Source organism: Panthera onca, chromosome F1 (assembly GCF_046562875.1).
Source record: "Panthera onca isolate mPanOnc1 chromosome F1, mPanOnc1 haplotype 2, whole genome shotgun sequence".
In the NCBI taxonomy this organism is placed as follows: domain Eukaryota; kingdom Metazoa; phylum Chordata; class Mammalia; order Carnivora; family Felidae; genus Panthera; species Panthera onca.
In genome coordinates this window covers 7417761-7433328 of record NC_138355.1, presented here as the reverse complement: position 1 = coordinate 7433328, position 15568 = coordinate 7417761, and the positions used below count along the sequence as shown (strand labels likewise).

At 55.2% G+C, this 15568-nt stretch overlaps 1 protein-coding gene across 2 annotated transcripts in view; it reads left to right on the top strand.

The window, feature by feature from the left end:
• The window catches only part of KIF26B (kinesin family member 26B), a 464521-nt gene that overhangs the window by 433449 nt on the left and 15504 nt on the right, over positions 1-15568 (top strand). For both annotated transcript variants that reach the window (XM_060644891.3, XM_060644893.3), the window contains 2 exons: positions 10905-11067; positions 12001-15418. In XM_060644891.3, the coding sequence (XP_060500874.3) occupies positions 10905-11067; positions 12001-15418 (3581 nt within the window). The remainder of the gene's footprint in view (positions 1-10904; positions 11068-12000; positions 15419-15568) is intronic.

Genomic DNA, 15568 nt, shown 5'->3' with positions numbered 1-15568 from the left:
GTGAGCCCCGCGTCAGGCTCTGTGCTGACAGCTCGGAGCCTGGAGCCTGCTTTGGATACAGTCTCCCTCTCTTTCTCTGCCTTCCCCTGCTCTCGCTTCTCTCTCTCTCTCTCTCTCTCTCTCTCAAAAACAAAGAAACGTCAAAAAAATTTTTAACTGCAGTAATAATAGAAACATTATTATTCCTCTTAATCTGGTCCTGCAGGTAGATTAATTACTGAGTGTGCATCTATTACAGATCAGTCTGCATGGTTAGTAAGTGTAGAGGATCTTGTTACCGACTCATTAAGCACTTCTTGGTAGCATCTTAGACTTCATTAGCATACACAATTTTGGGCAATTCAGGGGAAACCTTTGGGCCCGTTTTCTATATGTAAGGTCTGCTAATTTGCCTTCTAGGTTATTGTTTTTAGTTTTTCTTTTCTTTTTTCATCAAAGTGATGACATTCTTAGCTCCTGATCATGCTAAACTAAGTAAAAAATATATATATATATATGTGTGTGTGTGTGTGTGTATATATATGTATGTATGTGTCTATGTGTGTGTGTGTATATATATATATATATATATATATATATATATATATATATATATGATCTTTTCCCTTCTGTGCTAGAGCTAATAAGTCATTAACCATTAACATTGTCCAAGTTACTGGAAAGGAAGGTCAAAATAAAAAGAAAGGTCAACATAAAAGCACAGCTTTTACCCTCAGCGTTGCAGGATCTTACTGAAAAGAGCTGGCTGGAATTAGCCACACTGTGGGGATTGGGGGTGCAATCCTTGAACCACCAAGTCTGCCCCAGACTTCTGACACCTCGTACGAGTTTGAAGGGTTCCTGAAACCACCCTCGAGTTTGGTGATTCAGTAGGAGGACTCACAGCCTCACTGAAAGTACTCACAGCTGTGATTCATCACAGAGAAAGGACACAGATCAAAACCAGCCCGAGGAAGAGGCAGAGTGGTCCAAACACAAAGCTTCTGTTGTTCTGTCTGTGCAAAGTGTGTGATCCTTCCGGTGCCAGTGTGTGACATACACGCGAGTATTACCACCCAGAAAGCTTACTTGAGCCTTGGTGTGCAGAGTTTTTTGGGGGACTACCTTACATAGCATGATTGATTGATGGATGAATGGATGGATATCCCACATGGTTGTGCTCAGTCTACGGGTTGACTGGTCCTGCATAGCCCAAAGCCCCTGACCTAAATCACACGGTTGATCTTTCTGGTGTGGTCAGCTCCCACCTTAAACAAATACCCTTCTAACAGGAATGACATAGATTACCTCCCAGAGGCTGAGGACAAAGTCTAGACCTTTTTGAGCAAAGCCCTATTCTTCACTACTCATACGAAGGGAGGCTTGGTATGAGTTTGCACGACCAACTAAATGTTTGAGGAGCAATGGAAGGAGTAGGGAATATTTCCAAGCAAGAGAACCTTTAAGGAGGATATGATAAATGTCTTTTAAACTGTAAAGGGCCAAGGTGTGCACAAGAATTAGTCTTACCCTGTGTGCTCACAGAGAACAGAGTGAGTGCCCATGGTTAGAAGCATAAGGAAGATTTAAGTTCAGTACAGGAGAGAGCTTTCTAATAATGGAGGCTATTCAAAGATATTACATAGCGTACCCCGGGAGTTGGTAAGTTCTCAGTCACTAAGAATATTCTGGCAGAAAGCAGATCACCTGCTATCATGGCAGTTCTTTTATCGGAAAATGCAGTGACCCCTGAGAATCCTTCCAACTGTGATATTCTGTGGTTCTAAAATTATTTCTCAGCTTCATTCAGGAGTGTGTCCTAGAATCGGCAGACTTTCAATACTGTGATTCTCATTGCATGAAGCACCTTTAAAGTATCTTCTGTCATCCCTGTGTGCTATGGTCTTGGAAGGAATGTATGTTTTCCTGAGCAGAACTTAGGATATTTAGAGCAATTCAGATTCTACTAATTCTGAGTGGCCAATAACTGAGACTGGATGGAGATTTTTCCTTGCTCTAGAGGAGAAGGCCTGAGTTGTTAAGCAAGTGAGTAATTAAAAACAAACAAACAAACAAACAACAAAAAAACAAAAAAAAAAAACACGAAAACTTTCTATGGAACACTTTTAGTTTATAAAAGTGAATCCATGTATTATAACCAGGTTACTCATTGCAAGTATGTCTTATTAGGTAAATCTGAAGCAGTTAAGTTAGAATTTTAACTTGAACGTTCTGATAGCTATATAAGTAAATTATATCACATACTTCTCTTAAAATATTTTAATGAGACTATTCACTGCTTATAGCTGATCTTTCATTCTTTTTTTTTAACTTTTTTTAAAAAAAATTTTTAATGTTTATTTATTTTTGAGAGAGAGACACGCACAGAGTACAAGTGGAGGAGGGGCAGAGAGAGAGAGAGACATACACACAGAATCTGAAGCAGGATCCGGGCTCTGAGCTGTCAGCACAGAGCCCGACGCAGAGCTTGAATCCATGAACCGCAAGGTCATGACCTGAGCTGAAGTCAGACACTTAACCAACTGAGCATCCAGGTGCCCCTTATTCTGTTTTTAAATTTTTTTTAATATTTATTTATTTTTGACAGAGAGACAGAGTGCAAGTGGGGGAGGGGCAGAGAGAGGGAGACACAGAATCCGAAGCAGGCTCCAGGCTCTGGGCCATCAGCCCAGAGCCCGACGCGGGGCTCGAACTCACGAACCGTGAGATCATGACCTGAGCCGAAGTCGGATGCTTAACCGACTGAGCCACGCAGGCACCCCTACAGCTGGTCTTTCTCATGAAGCAGGCCAACCTCCTGTGAATTTTATCTTATTCAGATAAATGGAACACTGACATCCAGGTTCCACTGGACTCACGCAGCCCAGATTTCCTTAGACTTTGTCTTCCTCTGAGAACAGTGGCAACTATTCAGGTCAGAAAGCAGCTTTCATTGGCCCCAACCCATACCTGCAATGCGAAACCTTTAGCTTACGTGAACTGGCTTTCCACCCATATATTTTCCAAATGGATGCCCATCACGTGCCTAGTCTGTCAGGGGCAGTACTGCTTCACATAGGCCCCCTGTGGGCCACCGTCCCATCTTTCTTGCTTCTCGTTGGGCACTGCCCCCAGAGTTCTGGAGCCACCATGGTGCCAGCCTTGGATAAGCAGGACGGCCCGGGGAAGGAGGCATCGCTCCCGTGTGTTACTCTGTGTCAGAAGCCTTCCAAAATGGCGCCGTTTGTGCCTCAGGGCTCTCCAGTGTCTAACAAAGAATTCTGTGAGCGAACAGTTAGATTAACCTTGTCCACTCCCAATTGGTTACAGTTTTAGGACCTCCACCCACAGGCAGTTTTAGGTTAAGCAAGGCACACACCCACATCACGTGTATACCGGCTGGATCACAGAGGCTGGCCCTTCAGCTGGCAACGGGTGGTTCTCCGCAGGGTCCTTCCCCGAGCTCCCCCCGATGAGGGAACTCTCCATCTCTCACATGGCTAAATGCCCAGTGCTTCCAGAAGCTCCTCTAACACACGTGCCGGAAATAGGGGCTGGTTTTGCCGGTGCTTTATTATACAAGCCAGAGCCCCTGTCACTGAAGGAGGTTTGCCCCATTTTGCACTCTGCTCCCCAGCGTCCCACAGTGAGACCTGCTCACACTGTTTGCGGGACAAATGGCGTCATGCCCAAACCACAGCAACTTCACGTTATTCCTTTTGAAAATGCATTAGGAGGGGCGCCTGGGTGGCGCAGTCGGTTAAGCGTCCGACTTCAGCCAGGTCACGATCTCGCGGTCCGTGAGTTCGAGCCCCGCGTCAGGCTCTGGGCTGATGGCTCGGAGCCTGGAGCCTGTTTCCGATTCTGTGTCTCCCTCTCTCTCTGCCCCTCCCCCGTTCATGCTCTGTCTCTCTCTGTCCCAAAAATAAATAAAAAACGTTGAAAAAAAAAAAAAGAAAAAGAAAATGCATTAGGATAGCTTGGTCTGTACCAAGCTGTTGGTTCTTCTGTGGCACCAGGATCCGGATCGTTCATGCCTTGAGAGGTTGGCACCCTTGAGGGGAACATTGCTGAGTGAAGGCCGTTCCTGCAGAGCAGACGGCTTCCCCAAAGAGGAGGCACGAAGTCTCCTCCCAAAAGCGTGCAGGTCTGTGAAGCAGTCGTGAGAAGGGAGTCAGCAACACGCTTACAAATAAATAAACTCGAGGGAAGTGCTTTTCCCCTGTGGATGTATGTATTTCAATCTGTCAACTCAACAGTGTCAAGAAGGCATGTCCTTGGGACCTAGAAGACAGAGGCACGAGAATTGCCCTCACCCAGTGGGGCTGGTGTCCTCTGCTCAACCCTCTTTCTAACGGGGTGAAAACAAAAACAAAGACAAAAACACAGATGTGGTCCACATTGGGCCATGGATGCTGATGTCTTGGGACCCTGGTCCCCAATACTTAGGCTGGCCTCAGGAGGTCACTCACTAGCGACCCATTAGGTGACAGTAAGAAAGGATGTTCACAGACCAGTAGGATGTAAATAGGAAGGAGGCAGGGTCAGTGAGAGAGAGAGTGGAAAATTCCATTTGTGTCCAGACTCGGCCCAAATTCACGATTTTAATCTGCCTCTTCTCTTCCTTTCTGTTCGTGCTACCTTTTCACTCTCCTCTCTCCTCCTGGTGGCCAGTGGGTAAATGCAGGGGTCTGGGGCCTGGGGGCAGAGCTGGGAGGTCAGAACCCTTGGAGCTGGCCTGAGACCTAGCAACTCTTGCCCAGCGGGTCAAGCTGTCGGCCTGAGGCTCTACAACACATTCTGGCAGGTTACAGGTAAAGTGGATAGAAAGTGGGATGCTTTCCGGAATGCAGTGTGGCTCCAGGGTCATATCCTTAAGAATGTGAGTGATGGGGCAACTGGGAGATCTGTCGGTTGAGCGTCCAACTCTAATTTCAGCTGAGGTCAGAATCCCAGGGTCGTGGGATTGAGCCCCGCTTCCGGCCCCATGCTGAGCATGGAGTGTTGCACTCTCTTGCTCTCTCTCTCTCTCTAAAAAACAGAATGCGAGGGTTGCCAACGTGGGTTTTTTTTTTTTTTTTTTTTGGCATTTAAATGTTCACTGTTACCTTGATCTGGGTCTCTGACACCCACCTGAATTCCGTGTGCGTGGTCTCCATTCTTCAATACCGATGGTGTATCACTTAAAGGAAAACACTGTCGTGTTTCTGGAGGAAAGCAGGCCTGCATGGGGCAGCGTGGGTAGCCGTGTGCCCGTGTTTCTGGTGTCTATGTCTGCTGTGAGTCTTGCCGCCCACAGGGCTCTCTCTCTTGCAGATTGTCCCGGAGCTTAATTAGTCTTCTGGATTAACTAAGCTCCTTTCTTTCCACGCTTCATTAAGAACTGACATGAGGGAAAAGGCACAGTCTCTTCTTGCTTGATTCTGAGCCCTCTCGGTGTGGGTGCTGAAGGGCCCCCACGCACGTTACCAGTGGACACCTGTGGTGTCTCTCTCACGGGAAGCAGGGCGTGAAAGAAGGTCATCCTGTGGTGCTGTTGTCAGGCTGCCCGACGTGGTGAGTCAGAGCTGGCCGTCTCTGTCTCCTTCAGAAGGACATGGTTCACAGATGCCCCACTTTCTGCCTCCAGGGTTCCTCCCCACCTTTCTGGAAAAGGAGTATATTTAACACTGCTCAGGAAAGGCATGGCCTTTTTCTTGTGAAATTCTTGGGCTGACACTGCAGCGTGATGCGGGTATCGTATTTCATCAGAGGACCTGTACCCCTCACCATTTGGGAGGGTTGCCCCTCCGGAGGGTCAACGAATAATGATCTATGGATTCTGGACCACCCTTTCAGAAAGGAATTCAGAGTTTTGTTGGGTGTTTTAGGGACCTCAACAAATAAACACCACGTAGGGGAATCCCAGCCACGGAGACAGACGGTGCTGTCACTGTGGAGGTGTGGGAGTCACAGTGACTGGGGACGCCCCTCAGGCTGGAGGGCGCTTTCCTTATCGTGTGTAGTATTAGATGTCCTTGTGTCATTGGCTTTAACGATGATGTCACAATGCGTTTTACCTGCGTGTGTCCCTCACTGGATACAGTGTGACCTCGCACCTGTATGGTACCCGATGTGCTCGGTACCGTGTCTCCTGAACGGGCCGCTGCAGATAACGGGCCCAGCCTCACAGCCCCTTCAGAAGGACGGGCTCTGCTTCTGGATGAAACGGGAGGTGATCCAGGCAGTTGCCCATAATGTGTCCTGGTGCTCGAGTGAGCCTATAGCTTGGGATTTGTCCCTCGCCGGTTTCTATCATGCTGACTTCCGCTCTCCCCTTGTGAAACATCTCAACTAAAAGAGAGACAACGCAGAATGTCCACTCAGGAAGAGATCGTTGAATAGTAAGGAAATCGCAACCCACCTTCACGCTCAGCTTGCTGACTCTTTGGTGCCGTGTCTGGGATGAGACCGCGTTATGTTGTTACTCTAGAACACAGGTCAAAAATAACACCCTTTTTTCCGTAAAGGAGCAGAGAGTAAACATTTGTGGCTTGATGGGCCACTCGGGCTCCATCGCCACTACTCGACTCTGCTGTTGCAGCACGAGAACAGCGAGAGGCAATATGTTAACAAACAGGTGTGGCTGTGTTCCGATAAAACTTTATTTACAAAAACAGGTGGTGGGCTGGATTTGGCCTGCAGGCCCTGCCCTAGGGGACCACCTGCTCATCATGCTCTTTTTGAATTATTACCATTACCATTTGTTCACTCTCCCATTCTTTTGTCCAATAAAAGGTCGGTTTATTTTTTAAAGGAAGACATTGTTCCAAAACCCATTTTAAAAGGTGTGTGCAGGGGCGCCTGGGTGGCTCAGTCAGTTAAGCCTCCGACTTCAGCTCAGGTCATGATCTTGCGGTTCATGGGTTCAAGCCCCGCGTTGGGCTCTGTGCTGACAGCTTGGAGCCTGGAGCCTGCTTTGGATTCTGTGTCTCCCTCTCTCTTTCTGCCTCTCCCCCACTCGTGCTCTGTCTCTGTCTCTCTCTCAAAAATAAATAACCATTGAAAAGAAATAGAAAATAAAAGATGTATGCAGGGTGGGGCGGAAAAAAGGTGAATATGTGTGCCGGGCACACGGGGGCTTGGAAGACTGGCCCAGGCCTTCCCCAGACTGCAGTCGGCTCCTGCCCCCCACCCACGCCATCCTGCGCAGCAAGGACCCCTCCCACATGGCCCCTAAGTCCCCCATCCAGCCTGGAGCTGGGCCTTGGGGGCCACTGGCCCTGCACCTGTGCGTTTCCCTTCCTCCTGCCTCAGCCGTAACACAGAGACGTAGACTGAGTCCATGCTGACTCTTGCCCTGGAAACTCTTTTGAATCTTTTTATTTTCCTACCCCAGCCACCAAGTTAAATCCGCAGTTTTCAGCCTTTAGTACCCTGCCCCTTTTTTCACCTTCCCTCCCCAACTTAACTGTCTTTGTTCCAAGTTAAAAGATCATCACGAGGCAGAAGAGAACCCAAGCTTTATAGCCACCATTTTTCATTCCCATAAGGATATGTTTTAGAGTCTAGAGAGGCCCGTGTGAAAGAGTCTTGCCAGCAGTTTTACTGGCTTTCCTCGAGGAGAGCTAAAACGCCGGTTGCCAAGCAACGTGCCCCGGCTTCTTCCGACAGTGTGGACTTGGGGAAAAAAATCATCCTACGATTGACTGATGAAGGGGGAGCCGGGTGGAAATGCACAGGGCAGACAGTGCGATGTAACCGTGTTCTGCCTGCTCCTCCTGGCCCCTCTTCCTGAGGACGGACACGCGGTCACACGCAGGAGGGAGCGTGCCCTCAGCAGAGCATGACGGTTAGCAGGCATTCACACCAGGGGACTTTGTGGGACACGTGATCCTCATCAGCTGCAGGTTCCGTGTTTACGAATCACGTTCAAACTCAGCTCGAGTGGCGCCTTTGCTGTCGTTTGCGGACGTGCACAGCGGCCCAAACGTGGGGTGGCTTGATGTGCCATCCCCAGCTGAGATGGGACAAGCCAGCCCTCTGCCTCCTCGTCTCGCCTCTCTTCTTGTAAACAAGGCTCCTCTTCAGAGTCCTGTTTGGTGCCACGTTGTTTGTATCTGTGTGCTTTTTGTTGGCGGTTTCACTGCCGAAAAGGCCCCCAAGCACAGTGCTGTGGGGGTGGCCCGGCGTTCGTTGGTGCGAGAAGGCAGTGACGTGCCTTACGGAGAAAATATGTATCTTCGAGAAGCCTCGTTCAGGTATGAGTTGTAGTGCCGTTTGGCATGAATTCAGTGTTAACGAGTCAACAATCTGGTACATCCAGAAAGAGGAAGAGGGAATTCACTGACCTGTGCATCAGGCTGCTTCAGAAAGAGTAAGGTAACATCTAAAATGCATGATGAAACTACAGATAAATGGCTCTCTTTATGGATTCATAAGATGAATGATCAAATTAAAAACAAAAACAAAAAAACATTAGGGCGCCTGGGTGAACCCCTTGGTTGAGCGTCCGACTTCGGCTCAGGTCATGATCTCACCGCTAGTGAGTTCGAGCCCCACGTCGGGCTCTGTGCTGACAGCTCAGAGCCTGGAGCCTGCTTCAGAATCTGTGTCTCCCTCTCTCTCTGCCCCTCCCCTGCTCATGCTCTGTCTCTGCCTCTCTCTCTCCCTCAAAAATAAAAACATGAAAAATAAATAAATAATTTAAAAATTTCAAAAAAAAAAAAAAAAAAAAGCATAGTGGACAATATTGTGAGGCTGAAAAAGCCAAAGAAATGTATGTTCTTATTACCTAGGGTCAGAAAAATAGACCCTCAGCTAGTGTTTTGTTCTAAAGAAATAGTGCACGTAGTTCATCATTTGTAAGGAATGTGTATTAAATCAGGTGTTCTAAACAGAAACACGTGAAACGAGGTTATGTATCGATCGATTCATTGACGGGAAACTGACCAGTGGCCCCGAGGAACCGTTCCCATCTGGACTCACTGCTTCAGGGTTCACAGTGACTTAATAGACCACAACCACCTTGGACAGTAAGAATTGACTGCAGCGGTCACGACTTCGCCCTGATGGGATGTGTCTTCCACTCGAAGACACAGTGAAGACAAAACCCTAGACTCAGGCAGGTGCAGGGTCTCCGCGGAGAGTGTGTGCCGGGGGTGGGACCCGTCCGGCTGTCAGCTCTGGTGGCATCCGTGACCTGCCTGCTGGAAACATTTTGAAGGCAGATGAGTGTTTGCAGCGAGGCCTCAATCCTTCTGCACACCCCCTTCCCTGTCTCAGTCCGTTGAGGCCGCTCTGACAAAATAACCACAGACGGAGGGCCTCAAACAGCAGACATGTATGTCTCAGGCTGGAGGTTCAACAAGGTGTTAGCAGGTCTGGTGTCCGGTGAGGCAGCTTCCTGGTTCATAGACGGCTGCCTTCTGGTGACAGCCTCCGATGGTGGAAGGAGCGAGCGAACTCCCCTGGAAGTCCCCCTTATAAGAGCGCTGTTCTCGTCGATGACAGCACTGCCCTTGTGACTGGTCACCTCCCGAAGGCCCCCCCCCCCCGATAGCATCACTTTGGGGGTTAGCTTGCTTGCATTCAGTCTGCAACATTCTCCTTCCACGACTTTCATCATTGACGATTTCGGCTGAAGGAAAACCCTGATGCGTTTTTTTTAATTGCCCTGGAACTGAGCCAGAGTGAGCCCGGCGTCCCGAACTGACACCTTAATTGGTTCCAGATGGAAAAGGCAAACTCTGGCTCTCACCCCGCAGTCTTCCTCCCCGAAGGCCCCATGCAGGTCACGTGTGAAAGGGTTTCCCCGTTTCCAAGGCCTGATCTCTGCTGACAGCAGCCTGCCTCTCACACTGGGTCTGCCGAGCTGGACGGTCCCTCTCCAGGGAGCTCTGCAGGGGGTGGCCGGCTGACAGCCTGGTGGGCACACGGACGTGAGGACGAGCCCCCGGAACCTGGCATTCTGAACACAACGCACAGCTATGCACACAGGGCACGGGAGACGCAGAGGCTGCCTCTGCCTTTGGGATCAGGGAAGCTTCCAGAGGTGAAATGACATCTGGCAGCAGTTGAGAGGAGAGGGCTGATGATGATGTAAGCAGAAGCCTTTTAAGAGCGAGGCAGGGAGACTGTTGGGACACGTGCAGGAATGGAAACACATGCACCATCGCTCCAGGTCAGTTTTGGAAGAGCCTGCAACCACCATCTGTAAAGTCCTGAGCCTCATTATCACCACTCAGGGCCCTGGCCCCACACGGCACCTGCAGAGTCCCCAGAGGAGGCCTTTCTAGAAAGGTCTGCGTTCTGTGGCCGACGGATTGAGTGCTCGGGCCCGTGTCTGTTTCTCCACTCGTAATCGGGAACACAGACACCTTCTCCTGCATTGCCACCACGTGCAGGCACGAGAGGAAGAGACAGATGGTGATAAAGTGCTTGCCACTCTCGCAAACAAACTGGGTATGTTGCAGACACACGGATCTAACACGCAGGTTCGTGGCTGGCAAACCACTTTGCCTTGCAGGGACCGCTCGCGCGCAGACACTTGCAAAGAAGGGCTGTGTGTGCACGCGGCCTGCCGAATCAGTCACAGAGCCGTCTTCTCCCTTCCTCCAGTTCCTATCCCCAGGTCCCGTCGTGCACAGCGCCCGGTGGGCGCACACAGATGCACGGGCGTACCCAGGAGCGGGACACGAGTGCCAAGGGAGGTGTGTCACGTGGATTCCATCCTTGGGGTTAGAAGCCCTTGCTCGCCTGCCCGCTACAAACAGCCGTGTGCTAGAAAATGATGTTAATTAGTACGCCCTTTTTTTAAAAAATGGGGGGAAAAAAAAACCCTGCTGCCCACAACAAAAAAGCCACGAGGAGGCCCGCGGTCCTACCCTGACAGCCAATGTGAAGCATGACCCACTAATGCAGCCTTAATTCACTTTGTTTGGCAGAGAGAGCAAACTCACCATGCTGCTGCGAGAGTCCCTGGGGAACGTGAACTGTCGCACCACCATGATCGCGCACATCTCGGCGGCCGCCGGCAACTACGCGGAGACCCTGTCCACCATCCAGATCGCCTCGAGAGTCTTGAGGATGAAGAAAAAGAAGACGAAGGTAGGGAGCTCCCAGGGGGTGCAGCGGGTGTAGATGCTTTGGGAGCCCTACCCTGGAGCCGAGCCGGTATTCCTAATTCCTGAGCACCGGGGCGGGGGTGGGGGGGCAGGCGATGCTGACGATGGTCGGGGGGTCGGGGAGGATGATGAAGTCCGTGCCCCCTAGCCCCGCCAGCTGCTAGTCATCCAGCCTGGACCCCTAACTGGGAGCACTAGGCCCACATCAGGCATCTGGGTAGGACGGGAAACACTCCGTGTCTCCCTCCCTGCCCTGGTCCCACGTAGATGGAAACCCTGTCCTGCGACTGGCTGAGCCCATCTTTGGATTAGTGCTTTGCTCACGTGGTGCTACTTCTCCCACATTTCCAGGAATCATTTATGGGCTCCTGGGCTTTGCCACGTTAATACAGTGGTTTCTGGTGGATGCGAGGAGCCTGGCAGAAACTACCAGCCTTGCTTTCTAGGGCAGAGGCAAAGCCAGGACCCTGGTGGCATGACCAGAATGTGGCAGAAAGCCATCACAACTGTGGTCGCCAGGCCAGCTGGTGAAGCGGGAAGCTTTTTCCTTTTTGTGTCTTTCTGTGTATGGGGGGGAGTGGGGAGGGGGGGTAAAAAACGGGCTTTTACAACCTGTGTGACGCAGGGTACCACAGACGGCTGGGGTATGCCACGGTAGTGACCTGTCTGCCCTCAGGAGGTCACCCGGGGCCCGGGCTGGTCACCTGTCCTGAGCAGGCTCTGTTCCCCAGCGTGCCACATGGGCCGTTCTCACTAGAGGCCACGGTGTGGCAAGCTGGGGCACGCTGGCCTGATGCACCACGAGGAACAGCCTGACGCAGGGAGGGGAACCGGGGTGACCTGGGGGGCCTGTTCGGAGCCGCTGTGGGCTCGCCGGGAGGCCCGCCCCGGCTAACCTCCCCGTTCTCATCTTCAGTACACGTCAAGCTCGTCCGGTGGGGAGAGCTCCTGCGAGGAAGGCAGGATGCGAAGGCCCACCCAGCTGAGACCCTTCCACGCCAGGGCCGCGGGGGACCCGGACTTCCCCATCCCCCCGCTGTCCAGCGACCCCGACTACTCCTCGAGCAGCGAGCAGTCCTGCGACACGGTCATCTACATCGGGCCCAATGGCACGGCCCTCTCCGACAAAGAGCTCACCGACAACGAGGGCCCCCCAGACTTTGTCCCCATCGTGCCCGCCCTGCAGAAGGCACGGGGCGACGGCCGGCCCCCAGAGGCCGGAGGGGCTGCGGCCGGCAAGTCGGAAAGGGACTGTCTGAAGTGCAACACGTTTGCCGAGCTGCAGGAGAGGCTGGACTGTATCGACGGCAGCGAGGAGCCCAGTCAGTTTCCTTTCGAAGAGCTGCCGGTCCAGTTTGGGGCCCAGCAAGCGGGCAAGGGTCCCCCGTTAAGCCAGGCGGCTGGGGCCAACCCACTCTGTGAGTCTGAGAAGGAAGAGGCCGGGTCCGACGGGCAGCTGACTGACAGAGAAGGCACCGACCCTCCCGCCTCCAAGATGCAGAGGAATCACTCGCCCGGCCCCACCCCGGCTCTGCCTGGCAGCCCCAGCCCTGCCTTGCCCAGGAGCATCCCGGGCGGCGGCGGCGGCGGCGGCGGCCAGCACGCTGCTTCCCAGCTCACGCAGAGCCCCAGCCTCCAGAGCAGCCGAGAAAGCCTGAACTCCTGTGGCTTCGTGGAAGGCAAGCCCAGGCCGATGGGGTCCCCGCGGCTGGGCATCGCCAGCCTGTCCAAGACCTCCGAGTACAAGCCGGCCAGCTCTCCCTCCCAGAGGTGCAAAGTCTACACCCAGAAGGGTGTCCTGCCCTCTCCTGCCCCCCTGCCTCCCTTGAGCAAGGACGCCTGCACGGTATCCAGCGAGTCCCTGCTGCAGCCTGAGGTGCGGACCCCCCCAGTTGGAATGAGCCCCCAGGTTCTGAAGAAGTCCATGTCCGCTGGGAGCCAAGGGTTCCCCGAAAGCCCGGTCGATGACGAGCACCAGGGGGCCACCTCTCCAGACCCCAAGAAGGAGGTCCTGAGCACCACGACGGTGACGGTGCAGCAGCCCCTGGAGCTGAACGGCGAGGACGAGCTGGTGTTCACGCTGGTGGAGGAGCTGACCATCAGCGGCGTCCTGGACGGCGGCCGCCCCACCAGCATCATCAGCTTCAACAGCGACTGCTCCGTGCAGGCCCTGGCCTCGGGCTCCCGGCCCGTCAGCATCATCGGCAGCATCAGCGAGGATCTCGAGTGCTACTCCAGCGTGGCCCCCGTGTCCGAGGTCAGCATCACGCAGTTCCTGCCCCTCCCGAAGCTGACCCTGGACGAGAAGGCCCGCGAGGCCGGGAGCCAACGTTCCTCCATCAGCTCCTGGCTGAGCGAGGTGAGCGCCGGCAGCGATGGCGAGCAGTCCTGCCACAGTTTCATCGCCCAGACGTGCTTCGGGCACGGGGAGGCCATGGCCGATCCTCCGGCCTCGGAGCTGGGCGGCGGCATCCAGAGCAGCCCCGTGGTGTGCCGGGAGAAGCCCGAGGCGGGCCCCGACGGTTTGCTCATCCTGTCTGACGTGGGGGAGGACTCTTTCGACAAGGCGACCCCCATCCAGGGCTGCAAGATATCCACGCTGGGCAAGGCCATGGTCACCATCTCCAACACAGCAGACCTGAGCAGCTGCGAAGGGTACATCCCCATGAAGACCAACATCACAGTCTACCCCTGCATTGCCGTGAGCCCCCGGCCCGTCCAAGGGCCCGAGGCGTCCATCGCCCCCGGGGTGAGCTCAGCGCCCAGAGCAGCCCAGCCCCAGGACAGCCGGGAAACCGGTGCGAAGACAGAGATGAGATTTGAGGACCCTTGGCTAAAACGGGAAGAGGAGGTAAAGAAAGAGAGCGCCTATCCCGGTGAAGAAGGGGCCGGCCGTGAGGCCGCCACAGGCCCCCCCGCAAAGCCTGAGGCCAGAGCAGAGCAGGACAGGAAGGCCAGCCCTGGGGACAGGCTGAGCAGCAGCAGCGGGGAGGTGTCCGCTTCCCCCGGGAGCGACAACCTCAGGAGGGTTGCGGATGGCTGTGAGATGGCCCTGCCCGGTGTGGCCGCCCAGAGCCCCGTGCACCCCAACAGAGGCCTGAAGTCCAGCAGCCTTCCCAGGGCTTTCCAGAAGGCCAGCCGGCAGGAGGAGCCGGGCAGTCCGTTCTACCACTGCGCCGCGGAGACCAACGGGCTGGGCAGCGCCCAGGGCGCGTCGCCCTGCAAGGCGGCCTTGGAGAGGAAGGCGGCGTCGCCCAAGCACTGTATGCTGGCCCGGCCCAAAGGGACGCCCCCTCTGCCGCCCGTCCGCAAGTCCAGCCTGGACCAGAAGAACCGGGCCAGCCCCCAGCACAGCGCCTGCAGCAGCGGCACCAGCAGCCCGTCGCACCCCGCGGCGCCCCTCCTGGCCCCGTTCCCGGATGAGGCCGGCGGCCAGGCCAAGGAGGCCAGCAGCAGCAGCCGGCTGTTCAGCGCCAAGCTGGAGCAGCTGGCCAGCAGGACCAACTCCCTCGGCAGGGCCACCGTCAGCCACTACGAGTGCCTGTCGCTGGAGAGGGCCGAGAGCCTGTGCGCGGGGAGCTGGCGGGCGCACGCGGGCAAGGACAGCACGATGCCCCGCGCGGGGAGGAGCCCGGGCCGCGGGGGCGCCGGGGGCGCCGGGGCCTCGCCCACCGCCCTGGGCCCCGCGCCGCCTGCCGCCGCCGCCGGCGCCCCCGGCGCCGTCGCGTCGCCCAAGGCCGGCACGTGCAAGATCTCGGCGGTGAGCAAGCTCCTGCTGGCCAGCCCCAAGGCGCGCAGCCTGGCCACCGCCACCACCAAGACGCTCAGCTTCTCCACCAAGTCCCTGCCGCAGGCGGTGGGCCAGAGCCCGGGGCTGGCGGCCAGCGCCAAGCCCACGTCCTGGTCCACGCAGTCCCTCAGCCGCAGCCGGGGCGCCGGGCCCGCCGGCAAGCCGCCGCCGCGCGCCGTCAACGGGCGCATCTCCGAGCTGCTGCAGGGCGGCGCGGGCGGGCGCGCGGGGGGCGACGAGCGGCCGGCCGCGCCCCCGCTGCCCTCGCCCTACAGCAAGGTGACGCCGCCGCGCCGGCCGCACCGCTGCAGCAGCGGCCACGGCAGCGACAACAGCAGCGTGCTGAGCGGCGAGCTGCCGCCCGCCATGGGCAAGACGGCCCTGTTCTACCACAGCGGCGGCAGCAGCGGCTACGAGAGCGTGCCGCGCGACAGCGAGGCCACCGGCAGCGCGTCCTCCGCGCACGACTCCACGAGCGACAACAGCAGCTCCGTGGGCGGCCGCTGCCGCAGCCTCAAGGCCCCGAAGAAGCGCTCCAACTCAGGTAGGCACCGGGCGGGCGCGGGCAGGACCCCGGGCCCCCCTTCCTGCCTCCCCGCCCCCACTGACCGCCTACGCCCTCAGGCCTCCACGGGGCCACGGCCGCGTTAGGTGTCGCTGTGGGAACCCACTGCCAGACGTTGGCGCGCCGGGG